This window comes from Bombina bombina, chromosome 7 (assembly GCF_027579735.1).
Source record: "Bombina bombina isolate aBomBom1 chromosome 7, aBomBom1.pri, whole genome shotgun sequence".
Classification (NCBI taxonomy): Eukaryota; Metazoa; Chordata; class Amphibia; order Anura; family Bombinatoridae; genus Bombina; species Bombina bombina.
The window spans coordinates 136,549,335-136,577,317 of record NC_069505.1 but is presented as its reverse complement, the minus strand read 5'-3'; the positions used below and the strand labels follow the sequence as shown (position 1 = coordinate 136,577,317).

Genomic DNA, 27,983 nt, shown 5'->3' with positions numbered 1-27,983 from the left:
TATGCCTGGCTGGACTTTGTTTTTGGTTAGTTGCAGTTAAACAGAAGACACAGACAACCACCAATGAAGCATAGGAAATTAGAAACATAAACTGCACATAATATGGTCATGCAACAATACCCACTGCTAGAAAAGGTTTCTAAATACTGACTGTGGATTTTTAAAAACAAAATCTTGTAATTTTATTTTAGTACCACAATATTTTGGAGAATATTTTGGGAAGAAGCAAAATTAGGAACCCGGGATGTGCAGATGCACTGCTACATATAATAAACAGAATTCTAACTTTATGTAGCAGAGAAGTATCTGTATCCACTTTTCTCTGGGCGTAAGTGGGCAGAATAAAACAGTGGATAGAAAGAGAAAAGGGCACATATAATATGGGAGCAATAGTGCTATAATCAGAACCCTCCTCTCTAAATGAAAACAAGGGCTCCTGCACAAGGAAAACATTACCTGCTCTGGAAGAGGAAGGTTTTCATAGCTGCCACAGGAATGCGAAGCACAGAATTCAAAGCAGTAACTCAGAGACCCCAGAGATGCGCATCTGACACCCTTCACTAATCTGTCTCTACTAAACTGACAACCCCACACTCTGAGTTACTGCCATGACAATACAGACCCAGCTCACAAGGATGGTATTTACCAAATTCTTCTAGGACAAAGACGCCCCGTACAGTGTTACACTTTTTTATGTGATTCAGCTGTATGAAAACCTGGAGACATGAAAAGAGATGGGGATAGTGAGGATGAGGAAGGGAGACAGACAGAAAGGAAGAACGGGCGGAAACAGAAGGAGGAGGAAACGGGAGGAAAAGGAGAAATAATGATAAGAACAGGAAAGGAAAGAAAACACAAAAGAATGGAGATGAAAAGGCAACGAGTTGAGAACGTTTAAGAAAAGTGTGCAAAAGCAAAGAAAAGAGGGACAGGAGACGAGTGGAATGAATATAAGGAAAAAATAGTAAAGAAAATTAAATAAGAAGAGTGAATAAACAAAGAGGAAGAAATACACAAGGACAAAAAGGAGGGACGGAATGTAAAGGGAGAGAGAAACAGAAGGCACTGGTTAATTTTTTATGCCTGGGTGACATTCACAACATTTCTGCAACAAAGTTAATATGTGAGGGGGAAACAGCTTTGGAATAATGGGGACACGCATCCTAAGACATCAAATTATCAGGGGAGATATACTATAGCTTACAATATGGCCCTATAGTTAGGTGAAGGTGTTTGGGAGAGGGTCAGAAGGGGAGGCAGCACAGACAGCTCAAAACTAACGGGGGGGGGGGGGGGGAGGGGAGCAGCAAAAAAGCAAAGATGGCGGCAGAGTGAGTACCTTCCGCTCCTTGCAGGAGGAGTGAGCGTGGGAGAGAAATGAGACTGTTAGTGACACTGCGAGACCGAACCTCCCTCACTTCCTAACCCCAGCAACACACAGCCCAGACCAAGACATTGACATGGGGAGGGCCGGGAAAAATCACCCACCCCATTTTCAAATCTGTCCCTGCTCCTCACCCAGCACGGAGCGCAGGCACTGCTCAATCTGCATTAAATAGGTGAAAAATATCTGAGTGCTGGACCTACATTGACCAGTTAATGGCTAATAGCCAATATATTATGACACCTTGACCCTGGAGTGACAGTACAGTAATCTTTGGCCCTGTAAGTGGCTGTACAAACAGTTAAGACATTGGTATTTATGCAAATCATTTCTGATATCTGTACAACTTAACAAATAAAGAAAATCACCCCGTAATTGCTGAATGACCCCTAAATGACCTGCTTAGCCCCAGGTGACCTTGTGATAACTTGTAGACCCCAAAGGTGAACTCAAAATTATACCCTGTCCTCTGGGTGACCTGAGAATGAGCTGTGTATGGAGGGTCAGCGCTGGGAGAGGTCAGCCTGAGCCAGGAAAGGGTTACAAAGAAACAGCATCAAACAACCCACTGCAGGCAGACAGCAGCATGGAGCAAAGACAGTGAGAGATAACACAAGTGTCACACAGCTACAGCAAGCAAAGGAAACACAGAGGCAATTGGGGACTCATGGCATAAAGCCAACACACTGCTCCTCACATATCACAAAAGATCACACTGTAACTTGTAACGGAATATAGCTTCCTGGATAAAGTGCAACTGATATTACATTGCAGTTGTACATCATTCACAATAATCACTTCACTATATAGACAAAGTCCTCACTTGCACCCCTCTGCAGATGTCATCTTTGTGTGTGCACACTGCTCCAAAGACACCACACATCAGCTGCACTCTGTAACCAAGATATCATTACTAGCAATCAAACCTTACTCTCACACACGTCTGAAGATATGACCTCGTTACACTAGCATCCATACATTACACATATAAGCACACACCAAGCTGTTTGCTGATGTGCCAAATCAAACTTAGCAAAGAAGAAAAAGAAAACACACAGGGCCTCTACAGCAGAGGTTGACAAAAGCATATGGACCTGCAGGAACCAGGGAAGACATTTTTTCTTTTTAAAAATAAAATTAAAAAAAGAATCCAAAATATTTAGGCGCTAGAGGTACACGTTCAGAGACATGGCTTCCAAAATGTGTCTAACCCTGATTTACAGCCCCTGTACACACATCTAGTAATATGTCTCTCTCATACAAGCTGTTCCCCTCATACACACATCATGATTACTGGTCATACGTCTGACATTGCATGTTGAGGACCTCTATTAACACACACACTTTCCATACGAAAACACAATAGATTCTTTTTGTTTACATAAAACCATTTTGCCATTACACAATCTGGACATTGCATTCTTCACAGCACCCAATACTCTCACATGCCTCTCCTCCCATGTCTATGATCCCCTCATACCTGACTGTGCATGAATTTCAGGTTAATTCCTTCTAGGGTGACTTGTAGAAGCCCCCCTTCTCCGGTCTTCATGTCCTGAACAGGGAACTCTCCACCAAGCTCTGGGCCTGGGAGAGGAGCAAGGAGATAAGCAACTTAATTGGCAACAGGGATTTATCACAATGGGAAGAGGTAGTTGCTATATACTGGAAATGCATGTGATACCTTTAAACGGAGGTCAAATTCTGAAAGGGAAGGAGGTTGGTCACTAGTTAAAGAGATGATTGAAATATATAACTTGTTCACGTGACACAGGGATTTGAACTGAACTGTCTGTTTGGACATCAGCAGTTTGTTTCTGGGTTTGCAACGCTACAACTATGGACACTGGGCTTATTAGGACCCTGTGGTGAGCACAAGATTTCTCTATGGAACTTGCTTTGACACTGGAGACCGCAGAATTAGATGAATCATGATCTTAATTACTTATATATGTCTCGTTAGCCCCCTCAATAATGCTATGAACGGCTGCAACGGTAACAGGGAGGCTCTATTGAACACTTTGTTTTTTTGTTATTGTCGCCTTATTTATGCAATTAGCTCTTCTTGCAATACTCGACTTTATATTATGACTTAGCTAGTGCATCAGTGAAACTGCATAGATTCCCAAGTTAATCCTGCATTGGCGTATCCGGCAGTATGTTCTCTGGGGCCAGTAGCAATAAGGGTGTTGCAGCTTCAACAAAACATCTTGAGACTGATGTCCTTGGATGCTAGTCATATACTTGCTATCTAGGCTTTTTTTTCTAGGATCCCTATAAAGCCTGAGCATGAATATCATTTAATAATATGTTTTTATGTTTTTTTCCATATTAGTACCAAGTGGCTTTAATTTGGTTTTACTGCACCATTTGATTTGGATTGACTATGTTGATGCTTAGCAATTTTTGCCAGATTTAACATTTTTCTTCAATGTAACGTGTTTTTTTGTAATAAACTTATTTTTGTAATATATTTGAAGAGTGCTGAATTCCCTTTCTTTTTTATAGACAGTGGAGATTTTTGTGTCTTTCTTTTCAGTGTTTAATATAACTTTCAAAGGTTTAACTAAATCTTACTCGTGTTGATAAACATAAAAAATAAAGGGACATCAATTTTGTTCTTTTAAAATATGGCTCTATAAGCTTTATGCATTTTTGCTTTGAACAGTGCATGGGTCATGTACAAGGTTAAAATTACACATAATAATAAAAAAAATGTTTAAAGCATATACAGGATTATTTCTATACATATATTGCAAGACCAAACAGCCACAGGTAATTAAAACAATTTAGTGACTTTGTCTTGCAAAGGAAAAATATTTTATACTTTACAGATTAATGACGGATGCATGCAGTAGCAAGACTTCTGCTGCTCATCACATCTACTGTGCCCAACGTGTCATGTGTGTAAAACTGTCACGTGATTATCGAGCAGATTATTAGCCATCTATAGCTTTACTGCCCTCCATAAATACACAGTGTATATTGGATAAATGTATACATTGTCAGATTAGCTGCAACAATACACTGTTTACTTCATGCAGGGTTACTCACCTGGTTTGATACTCTGCTGTCTGGCGGCAGCCCGTTCCATGCTTTCTTTCACGCAATAATACAATTCTCTACACTGGAAAGGGAAACAAAAAAAAGTTACCCCATCAAATTATGCTCAAGTAGCTAATTTCAACTTTAAGGTAAATAACCACTGCTCGTGGTTTTAGAGGGACAGTCAAGTCCAAAAAAAACCTTTCATGATTCATGATACAGCATGTAATTTTAAACAAGCTACCCATTTACTTTTATCACCAATTTTGCTTTGTTCCTTTGGCATTCTTAGTTGAAAGCTAAATCTAGGAGATTCATATGCTAATTTCTTAGACCTTGAAGGCTGCCTCTAATTTAAATGCATTTCAACAGTTTTTCACCACTAGAGGGCATTAGTTCACGTGTTTCATATAGATAACATCAAGCTCATGCATTTACAGAGGAGTGAGCACTGATTGGCTAAAATGCAAGTTTGTCAAAAGAACTGAAATAAGGGGGCAGTCTGCTGAGGTTTAGATACAAGATAATCACAGAGGTAAAACGTATTATTAGAACTGTGATGGTTATGCAAAACTGGGGAATGGGTAATTAAGGGATTATCTATCTTTTAAAACAACAAAAATTCTGGTGTTGACTGTCCCTTTAAGATTTTTTTTCAGTGTTCCTTGGCAATGACAATACTACGACTACAACCATGTAATGCTACTTAAAGTGATGGTACATCCTAACGTTTCAAAAACAAAAGGATTTACCATCACTAAAAATAAAAGACACCTTCATTCATCAGTTTAAAAAAAAAAAAATCACGGATGAAAAAATGCCTTTATTTCGCCTTGTCCTGACTGCAAAGCCTAGCGGCTCTGGCGGCCCACGTCACTGCTAATTTTTTCAATGAGGTGACGTTTCCACCTTTTAGCCAATAGCCATGCTTGCCTACAGCATAATGCAGATCTGCCTGTACGGCTATTGGCTAAGAGGTGGAAACGCCAGCTCATTGAAAAAATGAGCAGTGCCGTGGGCTGTCAGAACCGCTTAGCTGAGCAGCGAAGAGGCGGCAAAATAAAGGCATCTTTTAATTCATTTTTTTTTAAATTGATGAATGAAGGGGGTCTTTATGTTTAGTGATGGTAAATCCTAGCGTTTCTGAAACGCTAGTTTGGTTTTTTTTTTTTGTTTTTTTTTTATATATAGAAAGCTTAAATTGAGAAACAAAAAACTTTGGTTAACAAAATACTGAGATACAGAGTTCACAATTGGGAAGAATACATGTATAATCATACATCCATTTTAAATAGAAAAAGAATGATATTTGTGTCTGAAAAATATAATTAAAAGATTAGCTATAAAAGTCTTTCAGGAAGATATATTTAGGGCCGGATTGGGCCGCCGGAATACAGGGAAAAATCCATGTGGGCTGGCAGCCGAAGGGCTGGCAGGGGCAGCTGCAGTGTGGGGCGAGCGCAGACGCAGCGGCAGAGCCGCCAGCAAGCAGCAAACAGACTGGGCCGCCGGTAGTCTGTAATAGCCCTGCCCACCTTTACCATACCCCACACACCTGACACCTATGCCATGTATTGCGTCTGCTTTCCACATGATGTCTCTGTCTTAGAGTGCAGTCGATGCTCCACCTAACCCTGTGCTCCACTGCTCCTGGTTTGGTTCCAGGCAAACAGACAGCGCAGCCCAGCTGAAGATGATGCAGGTGGCAGCAGAGTAGTGATCAGGATACTACAGACGGGGCGCCAGGGTGCAGCGCTTCCTCAGAGTGCAGAGCCATGAAACATCCCAGAGTCAGACTGTAAGTTACTTGACTATTAGGATCCCCCAGCAGATTACATATATGTGGGACAAGCATCAAGCTTGCTCAACATCACCAGACTATGGGCTCCATTATCCCATAGTAAATAATTAGGATATAAAGTTATCCCTGTATGTTTAAAAAAAAAAAAAAAAATGGAGCTCCCACATTTTAACATACAGGGATAAGTTTAGAACCTAATTAATCATACCGATTTTCAGACACCTAGAGTGATATAGTTGGCTGCGGTACTGTCTAAATATTTACATAACAAGCTACATTTTAGTGTTGAGACGGTGCCAAAGATACAATAGTCCACTTGACATTTATTGTACTGGCATAGTGCAAGAGATTTAACCCATTACTCCAGCTTCAGGGCCGGTTTGGGCCATGAGCCGGAGGGGGGCGGGGCTGAGTCGGAGAGGGCTGGGCCGGGCCATACTGATTTCCCAGTCCGGCCCTGGATATATTCAGGAGGATCTTTGTCTCCCCCACTGCCCCCTCCCCCTGAATCCCCAAGTTTTGTTTACATTTTTATAGCATACTGTAAGAACAATAATGGAATCTCTTAAAACAGTAGCCTTACAGTATGTATAGATATTAAACGGACACACTATACCAGAATTTTTATTGTTTTAAAAGATAGATAATCCCTTTATTAGCTATTCCCTAGTTTTGCATAACCAACACAGTTATATAAATACACGTTTTACCTCTGTAATTACCTTGTATCTAAGCCTCTGCAAACTGTCCCCTTATTTCAGTTCTTTTGACAGACTTGCATTTTACCCAATCAGTGCTGGCTCATAGGAACTCCACGTGCGTGAGCACAGTGTTATCTATATGACAGACATGAACTAACACCCTCTAGTGGTGAAAAACTGTCAAAATGCCCTGAGAGAAGAGGCGGCCTTCAAGGGCTTAGAAATTAGCATATGAACCTCCTAGGTTTAGCTTTCAACTAAGAATACCAAGAGAACAAAGAAAAATTGGTGATAAAAGTAAATTGGAGAATTGTTTAAAATGACATGCCCTATCTGAATCATGAAAGTTTATTTTGGACTAGACTGTCCCTTTAAGTAATAAACCTTTTTGAGTGCCCAGATTTGTCCAGATCAGTGATAATATTCTAAAACAATTATCGAGTGCCCATGGTTGTTTTTTTATATAAAACAAGGATTTATAAGAAAAATTATTTACTAACTCCTAAATTTGCCGCCAATTAAAATAAATAGTATGGTGCCATGGGTTCACAACCCTTCTTTTATATATTCTTTCCTCTTCTAATCAAAATATGGTCCTCTAACCTTTTTTGTGAAGAATTTGTTGAGCTGTGTCTCTTGTCCATTTCTCCTCCACAAACAAAGGACTTTGGTCTTGGGGCAATAAGTCATATTAATGAGTTTTTCGTACCACCAGCGTTCATAGACTGCACCAATGTTACTGCGGAGTACAATGCAATCGTCGCAAACCTGGGAAACAGATAGGGATTGTACAGATATCACAACACAGGAATATGTGGCAACGCTCTCTAGCACAAGTAACAGGATAGGCATAAATAACCATGAAGACAAATTCATAATAACGGAGTAAGCTGTACGCCTTTATTTGGGGCACAGTAAAAAAAAAATGTTAAAAAATTATGATTTCTTTCAGAAAAAAGTAAATTTATGCTTACCTGATAAATTGATTTCTTCTATGATACGACGAGTCCACGGATTCATCCTTTACTTGTGGGATATTATCCTCCTGCTAACAGGAAGTGGCAAAGAGCACCACAGCAGAGCTGTCTATATAGCTCCTCCCTTGACTCCACCCCCCAGTCATTCGACCGAAGGTACAGGAAAAAAAAGGAGAAACTAAAAGGTGCAGAGGTGACTGAAGTTTTAAATCAAAAATATATAATCTGTCTTAAATTGACAGGGCGGGCCATGGACTCGTCGTATCATAGAAGAAATCAATTTATCAGGTAAGCATAAATTTTTTTTTCTTCTATAAGATACGACGAGTCCACAGATTCATCCTTTACTTGTGGGATACAATACCAAAGCTACAGGACACAGATGAACGGGAGGGACAAGACAGATGCCTAAACAGAAGGCACCACTGCTTGATGAACTTTTCTCCCAAAAATAGACTCCGAAGAAGCAAAAGTATCAAATTTGGAAAAGGTATGAAGTGAAGACCAAGTCGCAGCCTTACAAATCTGTTCAACGGAAGCATAATTTTTAAAAGCCCATGTGGAAGCCACCGCTCTAGTAGAGTGAGCTGTAATTCTATCAGGAGGCTGCTGTCCAGCAGTCTTGTATGCCAAACGGATGATGCTTTTCAGCCAAAAAGAAAGAGAGGTAGCCGTAGCTTTTTGACCTCTACGTTTTCCAGAATAGACAACAAACCGAGAAGATGTTTGACGGAAATCTTTATTCGCTTGCAAGTAAAACTTCAAAGCACGGACCACGTCCAAGTTGTGCAAAAAACGCTCCTTCTTAGAGGAAGGATTAGGACACAGAGAAGGAACAACAATTTCCTGATTAATATTCTTATTAGTAACAACCGTAGGAAGGAATCCAGGTTTGGTACGCAAAACCACCTTATCAGAATGGAAAACAAGATAAGGCTTGTCGCATTGCAATGCAGATAGTTCAGAAACTCTTCAAGCCGAAGAGATAGCAACTAAACACAAAACTTTCCAAGATAGAAGCTTAATATCTATGGAATGCATAGATTCAAACGGAACCCCTTGAAGAACTTTAAGAACTAAATTCAAACTCCATGGCCGAGCAACAGGTGTAAACACAGGCTTAATTCTAACCAAAGCCTGACAAAACGACTGAACGTCTGGAACATCTGCCAGACGCTTGTGCAGTAAAATTGACAAAGCAGATATCTGTCCATTTAAGGAACTAGCTGATAACCCTTTCTCCAATCCTTCTTGGAGAAAAAACAAAATCCCAGGAATCCTGATCTTACTCCATGAGTAGCCTTTGGATTCACACCAATAAAGATATTTACGCCATATCTTATGGTAAATTTTCCTAGTGACAGGCTTTCGAGCCTGAATCAAGGTATCTATGACCGACTCAGAGAATCCCCGCTTAGATAAAATCAAGCGTTCAATTTCCAGGCAGTCAGCCGCAGAGAAACTAGATTTGGATGCTGGAACGGACCTTGAATGAGAAGGTCCCATCTCAGAGGCAGCGTCCACGGTGGTAGAGATGACATTTCCACCAGGTCTGTATAGCAAGTCCTGTGTGGCCACGCAAGGTGCTATCAAAATCACTGAAGAGGAGAGGAAATGGTAGAAACACATAAGCCAGGTTGAACGACCAAGGTACTGCTAGAGCATCTATAATTACTGCTTGGGGATCCCTTGATCTGGACCCGTAACAAGGACGTTTGGTATTCTGACGAGACGCCATCAGATCCAATTCTGGTGTGCCCCATTGATGAATCAATTGTGTAAACACCTCCGGATGGAGTTCCCACTCCCCCGGATGAAAAGTCTGACGACTTAGAAAATCCGCTTCCCAGTTCTCCACTCCTGGGATATAGATTGCTGAGAGATGGCAAGAGTGAGTCTCTGCCCATCAAATTATTTTGGAAACCTCTATCATCGCTAGAGAACTCCTGGTTCCCCCTTGATGATTGATATATGCTACAATCGTGATATTGTCCGTCTGGAATCTTATGAATCTGGCCGAAGTCACGCCTGACTGAAGCGCGTTGAATATCACTCTCAGTTCTAGAATATTTATTGGAAGGAGAGCCTCCTCCTGAGTCCACACACCCTGTGCTTTCAGAGAATTCCAGACTGCACCCCAGCCCAATAGGCTGGCGTCCGTCGTCACTATGACCCATGCTGGCCTGCGGAAACACATTCCCTGGGACAGATGATCCTGTGACAACCACCAAAGAAGAGAGTCTCTGGTCTCTTGATCCAAATTTATCTGAGGAGATAAATTTGCATAATCCCCATTCCACTGTTTGAGCATGCATAGTTGCAGTGGTCTGAGATGCAAGCGAGCAAATGGAACTATGTCCATTGCCGCTACCATTAGTCCAATTACCTCCATACACTGAGCCACTGACGGCCGAGGAATGAAATGAAGTGCTTGGCAGGTGGTTAAAATCTTTGATTTTCAGACCTTCGTCAGAAAATTTTTCATGTTTACCGAATCTATCAGAGTTCCCAGGAATGGAACTCTTGTGAGAGGGATAAGTGAACTCTTTTTAACGTTCACCTTCCACCCGTGAGATCTTAGAAAAGCCAACACGATGTCCGTGTGAGATTTGGCTAGTTGGTAAGTTGGGACCTTAGCACTTTTGTGAAAATTCTGGGAGCTGTTGCCAACCCGAAAGGAAGAGCCACAAACTGGTAATGCTTGTCCAGGAAGGCGAACCTGAGGAACTGGTGATGATCTTTGTGGATAGGAATGTGAAGATACGCATCCTTCAAATCCACGGTGGTCATATATTGACCCTCCTGGATCATTGGTAAAATAGTCCGAATGGTCTCCATCTTGAAGGATGGGACTCTGAGAAATTTGTTTAGGATCTTGAGATTTAAAATTGGTCTGAAGGTTCCCTCTTTTTTGGGAACCACAAACCCCTGTTCTGCTTTTGGAACTGGGCAGATTACCCCCATAGTATATAGGTCTTCTACACAGCGTAAGAACGCCTCTCTTTTTGTCTTGTTTACAGACAACCGTGAAAGATGAAATCTCCCCCTTGGAGGAGAATCTTTGAAGTCTAAAAGATACCCCTGGGTCACGATTTCTAAAGCCCAGGAGTCTTTAACGTCTCTTGACCAAGCCTGAGCAAAGAGAGAAAGTCTGCCCCCTACTAGATCAGGTCCCGGATCAGGGGCTGCCCCTTCATGCTGTCTTGGTGGCAGCAGCGGGCTTCTTGGCCTGTTTACCCTTATTCCAGGTCTGGTTAGGTCTCCAGACTGACTTGGATTGAGCAAAATTCCCCTCCTGCTTTGCAGCAGGGGAGGAGGTAGAGGGATCACCGTTGAAGTTTCGAAAGGAACGAAAATTATTTTGTTTGGTCCTCATCTTATTTGTCTTATCCTGAGGAAGGGAATGGCCTTTTCCTCCAGTGATGTCGGAAATGATCTTTCAGTTCAGGCCCAAATAGGGTCTTACCCTTGAAAGGAATAGCTAAAAGCTTAGATTTTGATGACACATCAGCAGACCAGGACTTAAGCCATAACGCTCGACGCGCTAAAATGGAAAAACCTGAATTCTTTGCCGCTAATTTAGCCAGTTGAAAAGCGGCATCTGTAATGAAAGAATTAGCTAGCTTGAGAGCCCTAATTCTATCCAGAATATCATCTAATGGGGTCTCAACCTTAAGAGCCTCCTCTAGAGCCTCAAACCAAAAAGCAGCTGCAGTAGTTACAGGAACAATGCACGCTATAGGTTGCAGAAGAAAACCCTGATGAATAAATATTTTCTTTAGAAGACCCTCTCATTTTTTATCCATAGGATCTTTGAAAGCACAACTGTCCTCAATAGGTATAGTTGTACGCTTAGCCAGGGTGGCAATAGCTCCCTCCACCTTAGGGACCGTCTGCCACGAATCCCGAATGGTGTCTGATATGGGAAACATTTTCTTAAAAGTAGGAGGGGAAGAGAACGGAATACCTGGTCTATCCCACTCCTTAGTAACAATGTTCGAAATCCTCTTAGGGACTCGAAAAACATTAGTGTAAGCAGGAACCTCTAGATATCTATCCATTTTACGCAATTTCTCTGGTGGAATTACAATAGGGTCACAATCATCTAGAGTCGCTAAAACCTCCCTGAGCAACAAGCGGAGGTGTTCTAGCTTAAACTTAAAAGCCGTCATATCTGAGTCTGTTTGAGGGAACATCTTTCCTGGATCAGAAAGCTCTCCCTCAGACAGCAATTCCCTCACCCCCAACTCAGAACATTGTGAGGGTACATCGGAGATGGCTAATAAAGCGTCAGAGGGCTCAGCATTTACTCTCACACCGGACCTACTGCGCTTCCCCTGCAACACAGGCAGTTTAGATAATACCTCTGTGAGGGTAGTAGACATAACTGCGGCCATATCTTGCAGGGTGAAAGAATTAGACGCACAAGTACTTGGAGTCGCTTGTGCGAGCGTTAACGGTTGTGACACTTGGGGAGAATTAGATGACATAACCTGATTCTCTTCTGACTGAGAATCATCCCGCGACATACTTTTATCAGCTAAAATATGTTCTTTGCAATTTAAGGCCCTTTCAGTGCATGAGGGACAAATTTTAAGTGGGGGTTCCACAATGGCTTCTAAACACATTGAACATTGGCTTTCCTCAATGTCAGACATGTTAAACAGGCTAGTAATGACCACAAACAGGCTTGAAAACACTTTATTTTGTGAAAAAATAACAATCTGAAAAAAACGGTACTGCGCCTTTAAGAGAAAAAAAAGCATACAATTTTTCCAAAACTGCTTTAAAAACATCAAATCGTTCCAATTTTATGATAGAAGCATCCTAATATGCAGCTAAGTTTGCCCCACAAAGAAAGGAACACTTAACCCTTATTAGAAAAAACAGATAATTAGAAAACGTTTATATCCATAAAAAACACCCCCTGCACCTCGCCACAGCCCTGCTGTTGCGCCTACCTGCCCTCAGGGGTCTGCAAAACCGGGTTAAAGCTTCGATTTGGCCCAATACAGTCACAAGGGCCCACCGGAGTTGAGCTTGCTGCTTGCCTGACAAAAACAACTGCGCAACTGAGGCCCCGCCCATCACACTCAATGTCTCTCAGCCCAAATGAACCGCACCAGAGCGGTCTAAAAACTAGCCATGTGGGTTCATAAACCCAAAAAGAAAGCCATGTGTACCCTCTCAATAAACATGCAAAAAGTCTCCTAAAAACGTTATCAGCACTCCCAGTTATGTAAACGTTTGCCCACAAACATTCAAAACTCAGTGTCAACCATTTTTTCTTAGCCCATATCTGCAAGCTCAGTAATACCCCTCTATATATTTTAGGATTACTGCTTACCCTTTCCCTCATGGGGATACTGTCAGCCAATTCTGAAATACCACAGTCTCTCCAGAAAAAAATGACTGAACATACCTCACTGCTTATAGCATGAAAAACGTACCTCACAATGAAGTTTCTTAAGTACTCCTCAGCCATTCTGTGGGAACTGCTCTGGATCTTAGTGACAACTGCTAAGATCATCAGCCTCCAGGCAGAAGTATTCATCCATCTGCTGCCTGAAGGGAAAATAGTACACACCGGTACCATTTAAAATAAAAAACTCTTGCTTGAAGAAAATAAAAACTAACATTTTATCACCTCTTTCACTTTACCCTTCCTAGTACTTAGAGTAGGCTAAGAGAATGACTGGGGGGTGGAGTCAAGGGAGGAGCTATATAGACAGCTCTGCTGTGGTGCTCTTTGCCACTTCCTGTTAGCAGGAGGATAATATCCCACAAGTAATCTTATAGAAGAAATAGAAAATATGTAAAAATTGTTTTTTTTTGTAAATTTCCAATGTACTTCTATTATCAATTTAATTTAGATTGCATGATATTCTTTCTTTCTTAAAGTGTAATCTTAGGTGAGCTCAGGTGCGTGCACGTGTCTTTATCAGTCTATGGCAGCAGTGTTTGCAACAATGTTATACATAGTTGCAAACACTGCTGTCATAGACTGTTAAAGACGTGCACTCTAATCGCCTATCAGCCTACCTAGCTTTACTTTCAACAAAGGATATCAAAAGAACAAAGCAAATGCGATAATATAAGTAAATTGGAAAGTTGTTTAAAATTGCATGCTGCAATTTTATGCTTAATATTGACTCTACTGTACCTATGAGTAAAATAAAGCTTTACAGGGCCAGTCAGTGGCTATTATGCACAGTAGATTGCTTCTGAATGATACATTTAAGTATAAGCATCTTGTCTTATTTTTAATACAAAGATTACATTTAGCCATTTGTAATTTATTGAAGCATGTATAAACATACATGAGAAACAAATGAATTTCAAATCACATCGATGGAAACATAAAACATACACTTCAGATTGAAAATTACTCACACCCTCAAACACATTTCGAGAGCGCAAGTGTACAGGCTAAGAATTTAAAAAAAATTTGGGATATTTTTACCAAATATATCCTATTGAGTATAAGTGTGGGAGAGGGTGAAGCAGAGATGGAAGAATTACTAGAACGGAAATAAAGGAGTAAAAGAGTAGAAAGAGCAGGGAGGGAAGGGCAGCAACACCACAAAAAAAAAATGAAATGAAAGGGAGGGGAGGGGAGGAATCCCATTATAGTTTTTATGAGTTATAGTAGACTAATCACAATGTTAAACCTTATTTAGGTTTTCAGATTTTGTATTACTAACCTCCATAAAGAAAAGGTCACCGTTGGTGTCGGTTCCAGCATGCACCACAAATGTTTGCTTCTTGATGTGACGGCTGCCGCTTGGACGAATGTGGATTTCACGACCATTCTATGAATTATATTATTGTTAGTAAACAAAATACTACCTTAAAGGGACAATAAACTGCAAATATGAAACCTATTAGTGTGCATTTCAATTATATGCTACAAAAGTGCTATTGTATTGAATTTTCTTTCTAATCGCCCCTGTGTACGCTACCTTATGAGCCCTCTGCTTTTTTATTTAAGGGGGCAGTCTACTTAAAAACCTGAGGAAACAGCCCCTTGGAGGCTGAGAAACACATTGCTTTTAATAAAGAACATTTTTTACTACACACTTGCTATAGTTTGGTATTATACTGATACACCATCGCTGGATATACTGGAACTTTTTATGCTGCTGTTTTCTGTTTTGTTGGTGATACCAGTCAGCTGGGCGGCTGTGAAGCCCCAGTCTGTTTTTACTGAACCTGGAGGTGCTTCCCTTCCTGCAATAGTATTCCCTCAAGGTCATCTGACTAGACATCATTGCTGGTTGCATACAGTGAGCTGGACTACTGCAAAGTTCCAGCCTGCCCCATTAGCACCGTTGGGTGCTTTATGTTTGTGAGTATATTTGTTATCCTGCACCTATTTATATCTGTTTTGGCGGTACTAGGTCATGGTGGCTCCTCTGTTCTTTTTCTGCAGATCACGACATACCAGGATCTGACCGTCCTTTGACAGAGAGCTGCCTCCTTTTGGATCATTTGGACTCTTATGTTCAGCTGGTTTAGGGTTTTCTATTGGTTCTGTACACAGTTAGTAGGAAGCGCCCCCTTTGGGTTTGGGTGTACGTTTGTACACCACTCTATTATTCTACTTAAAAATTGTTATAGTTTAAAAAGGATAGATAATCTCTTTATTGCCCATTTAGCAGTTTTGCACAACCAACACTTATATTAATTTACTTTTTACCTCTATGATTACCTGTATCTTAGTCCCTGCAGACTGCCCCTTGTCTCAGTGCTACAATCTTGCTTTTTAGCCAACCGGTGCTGGATCTTATATAACTATTATTCTCCATGGGAGTGAGCACAATGTTATCTATATGGCACACAAACTACCACTGTCTGGCTGCTGTGCAAGTTAATTAAAAGTACAGAGATAAAGGGTGGCCTGCAGAAGCTTATAAACAGGCAAACATAGGTTATAAAAGTATATTAATATACAAATATGCAAAGCTGGGGAATAAGTAGTAAAAACGCTATAGTTTTAAACAAAAAAAATTACGTAGACTGTCCCTTTAAACGTTTCTTGAGACTGATGTTACAGACAATTAAAAGCCGTACCAACCACTCCTACTGATTGTAAAAGGAGCATACTCCCACTGAATTCACTAAACCAGTGGTCTCAAAGTACAGGCCATGGGACCATATGCGGCCCTTGAGATAGTTTAATCTGGCCCTCCTTTGTTTAATAAGTAAACAATACATTTAGGCTGTCAATTTTGTTTAAGGTTCTAAGAGGTGAAACTAGTTAATGTTCTGTATAGGTACATACAAGATAAATATAAAGACAACTGTTCAGTGTAAATTCCCACCATACAGTGCTTGGATAAATGTCCCCTTTTACAATGTTATACACATCCAGAAGGATCACTTACAAGATAAATATAGATAACAGTGTGTATGTACTGTGGGCTACAACTCCCACCATGCACTACTACTTGGGTAAATGTCATTTCCAGTTCCAAGTATATCCAGTTCCAGAGCACTTACTCAGTACAAGCGGCTCCCATGGGTGAAGGACACTTGGCCACTGGCCCCCAGATACACTGAGCTCGATACCCCTGCACTAAGCACTTGTAAACATTAAAGACATAGTAAACACCAAAAATGTTATTGTTTAAAAAAGCTAGATAATCCCTTTATTTACCATTCCCCAGTTTTGCACAACCAACACGGTTATATAAATATACTTTTTACCTCTGTAATTACCTTGTATCTAAGCTTCTGCAGACTGCCTCCTTATCTCAGACCTTTTGACAGACTTGCATTTCAGGCAATTTGTGCTGACTCTTAAATAACTTCACATGCATGAGCTTAATGTTGTTTGTAGCTATATAGAGATCAACTTGGTATTAGATTGGTATCAGTTATTCATGATAAATTAGTCACGAGATTGGGGGAGAGGAAAACGGAGATAATTAAAATATAACTTTTATTATAGAAATTACTACTAAAAGCATGGGAAACAAACATATTAAAAACACACAATATATGTTGACTAATGTGGTTGTACATACATCTGTATCTATGTAAATAGTTCTGTTTGTTATAGGTGGAATTGGAATCACAATATGATTCTGCACAGAGATTCTAAATAGTGACTTGGTTATTTTATTGTGGTCTACAAATTGTATTACCTTCACTATTAAAGCACTTATATAAGTGTTTCTTAGATTACTTGTTATTGTCTCAGGAGTTAGTTGTTTTATTGTGGTCTTCAAATTATATTGCCTACAATATTATAGCACTAATGTGAGTATTTCTTTGAATACTTGTTATTATCTCAGGAGTAGCCCCTTAAGTTCTATGATTTTGATGGGTGTTCAATATTACCCACTCTAATTTTATTAATTTTCCAGGGTGTTATCCACTCAGTTTTGACACTGAAATTATACTTAAGAATATGCATTGTGTTCGAACTTCACAGGGTTGTAATACAGGCTTAGACAAATCTATATCTCCCTGTTTTTTAGTAGTGCTTAAATGGACATTATACACTCATTTTTTCTTTGCATAAATGTTTTGTAGATGATCTATGTATATAGCCCATAAAGTTTTTGTTTTTTTAAAATGTATAGTTTTGCTTATTTTTAAATAACATTGCTCTGATTTTCAGACTCCTGACCAAGCCCCAAAGTTTTATGAGAATACCATCATATACCTTCTCCAGCTTGCTGCTGTTTGTGTAAAGGGTCTTTTCATATGCAAAAGAAGTGAGGGGGGGGGGTCTTATTTCCCACTTGCAGTGGGCTTTCCAGCTACCTTTTCAACAGAGCTAAACTGAAAACTTTTAAGTAAGTTTCTAAACAGTTTAATACTGGATTTTTTTATCAGTATCTATGCATCTTATTCTTTATAGTAGTGTCTATTGCATGCATTTATATGAAAATGAGTGGATACTTTCCCTTTAATAAAGACCATCCAAAATTGTGTATAACACATATGTTGTTTTTATGATTTATACTGATGAATTAGTTTTTATTAAATGATAACACTAGTATTTCAACCATACAATAATTGTTCCACAATATATTTATGTTGACTTTTAAAGACATATACTGAAGTTGCCATTAAAGCTGCGATGAATACGTTGTCATACAATTCTATAGGTTTTGTAATACTAGGACACGTGTTATAGCTTGTGCTAGATATCAATGGTTTTTTAATAATATATGTTAGAAAGTGTCAATAAATTATTCTTGCACAGTTTATTTGTGTTAGATTTTTCAAAAACATATATTAAAGCAGCAGTTTAGGCAGCAATTAAATCATTATGGTGTAACTCTGTTATATCTTGTGTCACACATATACTACTGTTGCCATTTGGATTGGATGGCAGATCTGTTTTATTTAATTATTGAGCTATATGTCTCTTCATTACCTGTTAACAATAATGTTGCAAACTTAATCTTACATATGTTTTTTAAAGGCTTACAAGAACTTATATCAGTGCTGCAGCTGAAGCTGCACTTGAAACATTAAACACAGCCAGTGGAGCAGATATAGCGTTTCTGCAAATTATGCAGTGAAATTAGATCGCAATGGGATCTCTGTTGGGCTTTGAGATTCAATTGCTTCCGTAAACCTTGTTAAGTAATGGCAACAATGTTGCAACCATATATCTATTTATTCATATATTTGTTCATTAAATGATGGCAACAAAGTTGCAAATTGTATCTAACATATGTGTTAGTTAGAGCAGTGGTTCTCAACCAAAGTGACCTCAAGGCCCGGTAAATTTTAGCTAGACATGTCCAGGGCCCGGTAGTTTTTATATATATATATATATATATATATATATATATATATATATATATATATATATATATATATATATATATATATATATATATATATATATAAATAAAGTGAGCAGCAGGGGCGGGCTGATCAGCCAGGCAAATAGGACCTGGGCCGAGGGACCAGCAAGTAGGGGTGCCCACAAATGGCATCTCCACGGATCCTGGTGCATTCCTTAAGCTGGAGTTTTCAGTTGCCCTATCAGTAACTTAGCAAAAAAAGTGTGGGTTTAGTGGGGGCCATGGCGGTAGTCTGTCGCTGTGAGGGCCATGGAGTTTTGGGTCTGGCCCTGGAGGTTGGGTGCCCTTTCTCTGGACCTTAATGTTGTGGGTCCTGGCTCTGGAGGTTGAGGGGCCTGTTGGGGGCAGGGCAGGGAGGCTACCATGTTCATTTGCATAAAATGTAATACATTTTGGTCAGTGTGAGACAGTGTTCATGGGGCCTTGATTGGTATCAGTCTGCCCCTGGTGTGCAGTGGAGTAAGAGTGTGCAGTGGAGGCATGACAGGTCGGGGCCCACCAGCAGGGCTATCACGGCCCGGTACTGGGCCCGGTACTGGGCCACGGCCCGGCTGTTGAGAAACCAGGAGTTAGAGCTTATCAAAAGCACCTCTCAAACCTGTGACTGAAGCTTCAATAGAACCGCTGTTTCTTTAAAGGGACAATGGACCCACATTTTTTCTTTTGTGATTCAGATAGAGCATGCAATGTTAAAGGGCCATAATACCCAAATGTTTAAACACTTGAAAGTGATGCAGCATAGCTGTAAAAAGCTGACTAGAAAATATCACATGAACATCTCTATGTAAAAAAGAAAGATATTTTACCTCAAAAGTTCCTCAGTAGCCACATCCCATTGTAAAGGACTTCTAAGCAGCATATTAGTATGTCAGTCCTGGGACAGCTGAAGGGATGAGCCTCGTGCACTCATCTCAAATCTCATGAGATCAATGTAAAAGAGTTCATGAACTCAGCACTGCTGATGCTGATTGGCTGCTGTTCATTTCTTCGTTTTTTTTTTTGTTTTTTTTTACTTACAGCTGGCAGCAGTTGAGTATAACTTTTTACACAAAACTTACTCTGCTGAGCTGAGGAGATTGTGAGGTAAAATATCTTCCTTTTTTACATAGAAATGCTCAGGTGATATTTTCCTGTCAGCTTTTTACAGTTATACTGCATCAGTTTCAAGTGATTTAGCATATGAGTATTATGTCCTTTTAAGCAACTTTCTAATTTACTCCTATTATCACATTTTCTTCATTCTCTTGGTATGTTTATTTGAAATGCAAGAATGTAAGTTTAGATGCCGGCCCATTTTTGGTGAACACACTGTGTTGTTCTTGCTGATTGGTGGATAAATTCACCCACCAATAAACAAGTGCTTTCCATGGTCCTGAACCAAAAAAATAGCTTAGATGCCTTCTTTTTCAAATAAAGAAAGCAAGAGAACGAAGAACGAATGCTTACCTGATAAATTTATTTCTCTTGTGGTGTATCCAGTCCATGGATCATCCATTACTTGTGGGATATTCTCCTTCCCAACAGGAAGCTGCAAGAGGATCACCCACAGCAGAGCTGTCTATATAGCTCCTCCCCTAACTGCCACCTCCCAGTCATTCGACCGAAGACAAGCAAGAGAAAGGAGAAACTATAGGGTGCAGTGGTGACTGTAGTTTAAAAATTTAAAAAACACCTGCCTTAAAAAGACAGGGCGGGCCGTGGACTGGATACACCACAAGAGAAATAAATTTATCAGGTAAGCATAAATTTCGTTTTCTCTCGTAAGGTGTATCCAGTCCACGGATCATCCATTACTTGTGGGATACCAATACCAAAGCTTTAGGACACAGATGAAGGGAGGGACAAGGCAGGTGCTTAAACAGAAGGCACCACTGCCTGTAAGACCTTTCTCCCAAAAATAGCCTCCGAAGAAGCAAAAGTATCAAATTTGTAGAATTTAGAAAAAGTATGGAGCGAAGACCAAGTCGCCGCCTTGCAAATCTGTTCAACAGAAGCCTCATTTTTAAAAGCCCATGTGGAAGCCACAGCTCTAGTAGAATGAGCTGTAATTCTTACAGGAGGCTGCTGGCCAGCAGTCTCATAAGATAAGCGGATTATACTTCTTAACCAAAAGGAAAGAGAAGTTGCTGAAGCCTTTTGGCCTCTTCTCTGTCCAGAGTAAACAACAAACAATGCCGATGTTTGACGAAAATCCTTAGTAGCTTGTAAATAAAACTTTAAAGCACGAACCACGTCAAGATTATGTAACAGACGTTCCTTCTATGAAGAAGGATTAGGACACAGTGACGGAACAACAATCTCCTGATTGATATTCTTATTAGATACCACCTTAGGAAGAAACCCAGGTTTGGTACGCAAAACTACCTTATCTGCATGGAAGATCAGATAAGGGGAATCACACTGTAAGGCAGATAACTCTGAAACTCTTTGAGCCGAAGAAATAGCTACCAAAAACAGAACTTTCCAAGATAAAAGCTTGATAGCTATGGAATGCAGAGGTTCAAACGGAACTCCTTGAAGAACCTTAAGAACTAAATTTAAACTCCATGGCGGAGCAACAGGTTTAAACACCGGCTTGATTCTAACTGAAGCCTGACAAAACGCCTGAATGTCTGGAACATCCGCCAGACGCTTGTGCAAAAGAATAGACAGAGCAGAAATCTGTCCCTTTAAGGAACTAGCTGACAATCCCTTCTCCAATCCCTCTTGGAGAAAAGATAATATCCTGGGAATCCTGACTTTACTCCATGAGTAACCCTTGGATTCACACCAATGAAGATATTTACACCATATTTTATGATAGATTTTCTTGGTGACAGGCTTTCGAGCCTGAATTAAGGTATCAATGACTGATTCTGAGAAACCGCGTTTTGATAAAATAAAGCGTTCAATCTCCAAGCAGTCAGACGCAGAGAAATTAGATTTGGATGGTTGAAAGGACCCTGAAGTAGAAGGTCCTGTCTCAGTGGTAGAGTCCATGGTGGAAGGGATGACATGTCCACCAGATCTGCATACCAAGTCCTGCGTGGCCACGCAGGTGCTATCAAAATCACCGAAGCTCTCTCCTGCTTGATCTTGGCAATCAGACGAGGGAGCAGAGGAAACGGTGGAAGCTTGGCGTTCTGAAGAGACGCCATGAGATCCAATTCTGGTTTGCCCCAACGTTGAATCAACTGTGCAAACACTTCCGGATGGAGTTCCCACTCCCCCGGATGAAAAGTCTGCCGACTTAGAAAATCCGCCTCCCAGTTCTGGGATATGGATAGCTGATAGATGGCAAGAGTGAACCTCTGCCCATAGAATTATTTTTGAAACCTCCAACATTGCAAGGGAACTCCTTGTTCCCCCTTGATGGTTGATGTAGGCTACAGTCGTGATATTGTCCGACTGAAATCTGATGAAGCTGACCGCAGTAAGCTGAGGCCAAGCCTGAAGAGCATTGAATATCGCTCTTAGTTCCAGAATGTTTATCGGAAGGAGTGTCTCCTCCTGAGTCCACGAGCCCTGAGCCTTCAGGGAGTTCCAGACTGCACCCCAGCCCAGAAGGCTGGCATCTGTCGTTACTATAGTCCAGTCTGGCCTGCGGAAGCTCATCCCCTTGGACAGATGGACCTGAGATAGCCACCAGAGAAGAGAAGTTGCAGCGGACTGAGATGTAGGCGGGCAAACAGTACTATGTCCATTGCCGCTACCGTTAAACCGATTACTTCCATACACTGAGCCACTGAAGGACGAGAAGTGGAAAAAAGAACACGGCAAGAGTCTAGAAGTTTTGACAATCTGGCCTTCGTTAGGTAAATCTTCATTTCTACCGAATCTATCAGAGTCCCTAGGAATGAAACTTTTGTTAGAGGTGATAGAGAGCTCTTTTCTTCGTTCACCTTCCACCCATGGGACCTCAGAAATGCCAGAACAATGTCCGTGTGGGACCTGGCAACTTGAAAAGTCGACGCCTGTATCAGAATGTCGTCTAAGTAAGGGGCTACTGCTATACCCCGCGGCCTTAGGACTGCTAGAAGGGACCCTAGAACCTTTGTAAAGATTCTTGGTGCCGTGGCCAACCTGAAGGGAAGAGCCACAAACTGGTAGTGCCTGTCTAGAAAGGCAAACCTGAGAAAACGATGATGATCTTTGTGTATAGGGATGTGAAGATAAGCATCCTTTAGGTCTACGGTAGTCATATAGTGACCCTCCTGGACCATAGGAAGGATGGTTCGAATAGTCTCCATCTTGAAGGATGGGACTCTGAGAAATTTGTTTAAGATTTTGAGATCTAAGATTGGTCTGGATGTTCCCTCTTTCTTGGGAACTACAAACAGATTTGGATAGAAGCCCTGACCCTGTTCCTCCTGCGGAACTGGGTGGATCACTCCCATAATTAGAAGGTCTTGAACACAATGTAAGAATGCCTCTCTTTTTATCTGGTTTGCAGATAAAAGTGAGAGATGAAATCTCCCTTTTGGGGGAGAGGTTTTGAATTCTAGAAGATAACCCTTGGACACAATTTCCAATGCCCAGGGATCCTGGACATCTCTTGCCCAAGCCTGGGCGAAGAGAGAGAGTCTGCCCCCTACTAGATCTGTTTCCGGATCGGGGGATGCTCCTTCATGCTGTCTTAGAGGCAGCAGCAGGCTTTTTGGCCTGTTTCCCCTTGTTCCAAGCCTGGTTAGGTCTCCAGACCGGCTTAGACTGGGCAAAAGTTCCCTCTTGTTTTGTGTTAGAGGAAGTTGAAGCTGCGCCACTCTTGAAGTTTCGAAAGGGCTGAAAACTAGACTGTTTGGTCCTTAATTTGTTGGACCTGTCTTGAGGAAGGGCGTGACCTTTTCCTCCAGTGATGTCAGAAATGATCTCCTTCAGTCCAGGACCGAATAGGGTCTGTCCTTTGAAGGGAATGTTGAGAAGTTTAGACTTTGAAGTCACGTCAGCTGACCAGGATTTAAGCCATAGCGCCCTGCGCGCCTGAATAGCAAAACCTGAATTTTTAGCCGTTAGCTTGGTTAAAGGAACAACGGCATCAGAAACAAATGAATTGGCTAGCTTAAGGGCCCTAAACTTGTCAATAATATCTTCCAACAGGGTTTCAACCTGTAGAGCCTCCTCTATGGACTCAAACCAGAAAGCCGCAGCAGCAGTGACTGGGGCAATGCATGCAAGAGGCTGGAGAATAAAACCTTGTTGAATAAAAATTTTCTTAAGGTAACCCTCTAATTTTTTATCCATTGGATCTAGAAAAGCACAACTGTCCTCGACAGGGATAGTGGTACGCTTAGCTAGAGTAGAAACTGCTCCTCCACTTTAGGAACCGCCTGCCATAAGTCCCGTGTAGTGGCGTCTATAGGAAACATCTTTTTAAAAACAGGAGGGGGAGAGAACGGTACACCTGGTCTATCCCATTCCTTAGTAATAATTTCAGAAAACCTTTTAGGGATTGGAAAAACATCAGTGTAAGTAGGTACTGCATAGTATTAATCCAATCTACATAATTTCTCTGGGACTACAATAGAGTCACAGTCGTCCAGAGTTGCTAAAACCTCCCTGAGAAATACGCGGAGGTGTTCAAGCTTAAATTTAAATGTAGACATATCAAAATCAGATTGAAGTATCTTCCCTGAATCAGAAAATTCACCCACAGATTGAAGCTCCCCTGCTTCAGCTTCAGTATAATGTGAGGGTGTATCAGACATAGCTACTAAAGCATCAGAGAGCTCTGTATTTATTCTAGTCCCATAGCTGTCTCGCTTTCCTTGCAACCCTGGCAGTTTAGATAATACCTCTGTAAGGGTATGATTCATAACTGCCGCCATGTCTTGCAAGGTATACACAATGGGCGCGCTAGATGTACTAGGCGTCCCCTGAGCGGGATTTATAGGATCTGACACGTGGGGAGAGTTAGACGGCATAACTTCCTCCTCAAATGAAATAGAGGTAGCAGTAGCTTTTTGTCCTCTCCTCTTACCAGAATAAACGACAAACAAAGAAGAAGTTTGTCTGAAATCCTTTGTTGCTTCTAAATAGAACTTTAAATCACGGACTACATCTAAATTGTGTAACAAACGTTCCTTCTTTGAAACTGGATTCGGACACAAAGAAGGAACAACTATTTCCTGGTTAATATTCTTGTTGGAAACAACTTTTGGAAGAAAACTAGGCTTGGTACGCAAAACAACCTTATCTGAATGGAACACCAGATAGGGTGGATCACACTGCAAAGCAGATAATTCAGAAACTCTTTTAAGCAGAAGAAATAGCAACCAAAAACAGAACTTTCCAAGATAGTAACTTGATATCTATGGAATGTAAGGGTTCAAACGGAACCCCTTGAAGAACTGAAAGAACTAAATTTAGACTCCAGGGAGGAGTCAAGGGTCTGTAAACAGGCTTCATTCTGACCAAAGCCTGTACATCTGGCACAGCTGCCAGTCGTTTGTGTAACAAGACAGATAAGGCAGAAATCTGTCCTTTTAAAGAACTCGCTGACAATCCCTTATCCAAACCTTCTTTCCACGCTTGGAGAAAATCAAACGTTCAATTTCCAAGCAGTCAGCTGCAGAGAAACTAGATTTGGATGTTCGAATGGACCTTGTACTAGAAGATCCTGTCTCAAAGGTAGCTTCCATGGTGGAGCCGATGACATATTCACCAGGTTTGCATACCAAGTCCTGCGCGGCCACGCAGGAGCTATCAGAATCACCGATGCCTTCTCCTGTTTGATCCTGGCTACAAGCCAGGGAAGGAGAGGGAACGGTGGAAACGCATAAGCTAGGTTGAACGACCAAGGCGCCACTAATGCATCCACTAGAGTCGCCTTGGGATCCCTGAATCTGGACCCGTAGGGACCTTGAAGTTCTGGCGGGATGCCATCAGGTCCATGTCTGGAATGCCCCATAATTGAGTCAACTGGGCAAACACCTCCGGGTGGAGCTCCCACTCCCCCGGATGGAAAGTCTGACGACTCAGATAATCCGCCTCCCAGTTGTCTACTCCCGGGATGTGGATTGCAGATAGGTGGCAGGAATGATCCTCCGCCCATTCGATGATTTTGGATACCTCTCTCATCGCCAAGGAACTCCTTGTTCCCCCCTGATGGTTGATGTAAGCTACAGTCATCATGTTGTCTGACTGGAATCTTATGAATCCGGCCTCCGCTAGTTGAGGCCAAGCCCGGAGAGCATTGAATATCGCTCTGAGTTCCAGGATGTTTATCGGGAGAAGAGACTCTTCCCGAGACCATAGACCCTGAGCTTTCAGGGAATCCCAGACCGCGCCCCAGCCTAATAGACTGGCGTCGGTCGTGACAATGACCCACTTTGGTCTGCGGAAACTCATTCCCTGAGACAGGTGTTCCTGGGACAACCACCAACGGAGTGAGTCTCTGGTCATCTGGTCTACTTGAATCTTTGGAGACAAGTCTGTATAGTCCCCATTCCACTGCTTGAGCATGCACAGTTGTAATGGTCTTAGATGAATTCGAGCAAAAGGAACTATGTCCATTGCTGCAACCATCAACCCTACTACTTCCATGCACTGAGCTATGGAAGGCTGCAGAATAGAGAGAAGAACTTGACAAGCGTTTAGAAGCTTTGACTTTCTGACCTCTGTCAAGAAGATCTTCATTTCTAAAGAATCTATTATTGTTCCCAAAAAGGGAACTCTTGTCGCCGGAGACAGGGAACTCTTTTCTACGTTCACCTTCCACCCGTGAGATCTGAGAAAGGCTAGAACAATGTCTTGAATTAGAATGTCGTCCAGATAAGCTGCCACTGCAATACCCCTTGGTCTTAGGACCGCTAGAAGGGACCCTAGCACCTTTGTGAAAATTCTGGGAGCAGTGGCTAGCCCGAATGGGAAAGCCACAAACTGATAATGTTTGTCCAGAAAGGCGAACCTTAGGAACTGATGATGATCTTTGTGGATAGGAATATGTAGATACGCATCCTTTAAATCCACGGTAGTCATATATTGACCCTCCTGAATTGTAGGTAAAATTGTTCGAATGGTTTCCATTTTGAACGATGGAACTCTGAGAAATTTGTTTAGAATTTTTAAATCCAGAATTGGTCTGAAAGTTCCCTCTTTTTTGGGAACTACAAACAGATTTGAGTAAAACCCCTAACCTTGTTCCACAGTTGGAACTGGGTGTATCACTCCCATCTTTAACAGGTCTTCTACACAATGTAAGAATGCCTGTCTCTTTATTTGGTTTGAAGATAAGTGAGACATGTGGAACCTTCCCCTTGGGGGTAGTTCCTTGAATTCTAGAAGATAACCCTGAGAGACTATTTCTAGTGCCCAGGGATCCTGAACATCTCTTGCCCAAGCCTGAGCAAAGAGAGAGAGAGTCTGCCCCCTACTAGATCCGGTCCCGGATCGGGGGCTACCCCTTCATGCTGTTTTGGTAGCAGCAGCAGGCTTCTTGGCCTGTTTACCCTTGTTCCAGCCTTGCATTGGTTTACAAGCTGGTTTGGTCTGGGAAGCATTACCCTCTTGTCTAGAGGCTGCAGAGTTGGAAGCCGGTCCGTTCCTGAAATTGCGAAAGGAACGAAAATTGGACTTATTCTTAGCCTTGAAAGGCCTATCTTGTGGGAGGGCATGGCCCTTACCCCCAGTGATATCTGAAATAATCTCTTTCAATTCTGGCCCAAAAAGGGTCTTACCTTTGAAAGGGATATTAAGCAATTTTGTCTTGGAAGATACATCCGCCGACCAAGACTTTAGCCAGAGCGCTCTGCGCGCCACAATTGCAAACCCTGAATTTTTCGCCGCTAACCTCGCTAACTGCAAAGCGGCGTCTAAAATAAAGGAATTAGCTAACTTAAGTGCGTGAATTCTGTCCATGACTTCCTCATACGGAGTCTCCCTACTGAGCGACTTTTCCAGTTCCTCGAACCAGAACCACGCCGCTGTAGTGACAGGAATAATGCACGAAATAGGTTGAAGGAGGTAACCTTGCTGTACAAAAATCTTTTTAAGCAAACCCTCCAATTTTTTATCCATAGGATCTTTGAAAGCACAATTGTCCTCAATGGGAATGGTCGTGCGTTTGGCTAGTGTAGAAACCGCCCCCTCGACCTTAGGGACTGTTTGCCATAAGTCCTTCCTGGGGTCGACCATAGGGAACAATTTCTTAAATATAGGAGGAGGGACAAAAGGTATGCCTGGCTTCTCCCACTCCTTATTCACTATGTCCGCCACCCGTTTAGGTATCGGAAAGGCATCAGGGTGCACCGGGACCTCTAGGAACTT

At 41.5% G+C, this 27,983-nt stretch overlaps 1 protein-coding gene across 1 annotated transcript in view; it reads right to left on the bottom strand.

Annotated features, from left to right (window-relative positions):
• MADD (MAP kinase activating death domain) overlaps positions 1–27,983 on the bottom strand; it is a 372,537-nt gene that overhangs the window by 70,537 nt on the left and 274,017 nt on the right. The window contains exons 29-33 of the mRNA XM_053720335.1: positions 14,613–14,720; positions 7,535–7,699; positions 4,439–4,511; positions 2,865–2,971; positions 647–716 (exon numbers count right to left, since the gene is read on the bottom strand). Of these exons, the coding sequence (XP_053576310.1) occupies positions 647–716; positions 2,865–2,971; positions 4,439–4,511; positions 7,535–7,699; positions 14,613–14,720 (523 nt within the window). The remainder of the gene's footprint in view (positions 1–646; positions 717–2,864; positions 2,972–4,438; positions 4,512–7,534; positions 7,700–14,612; positions 14,721–27,983) is intronic.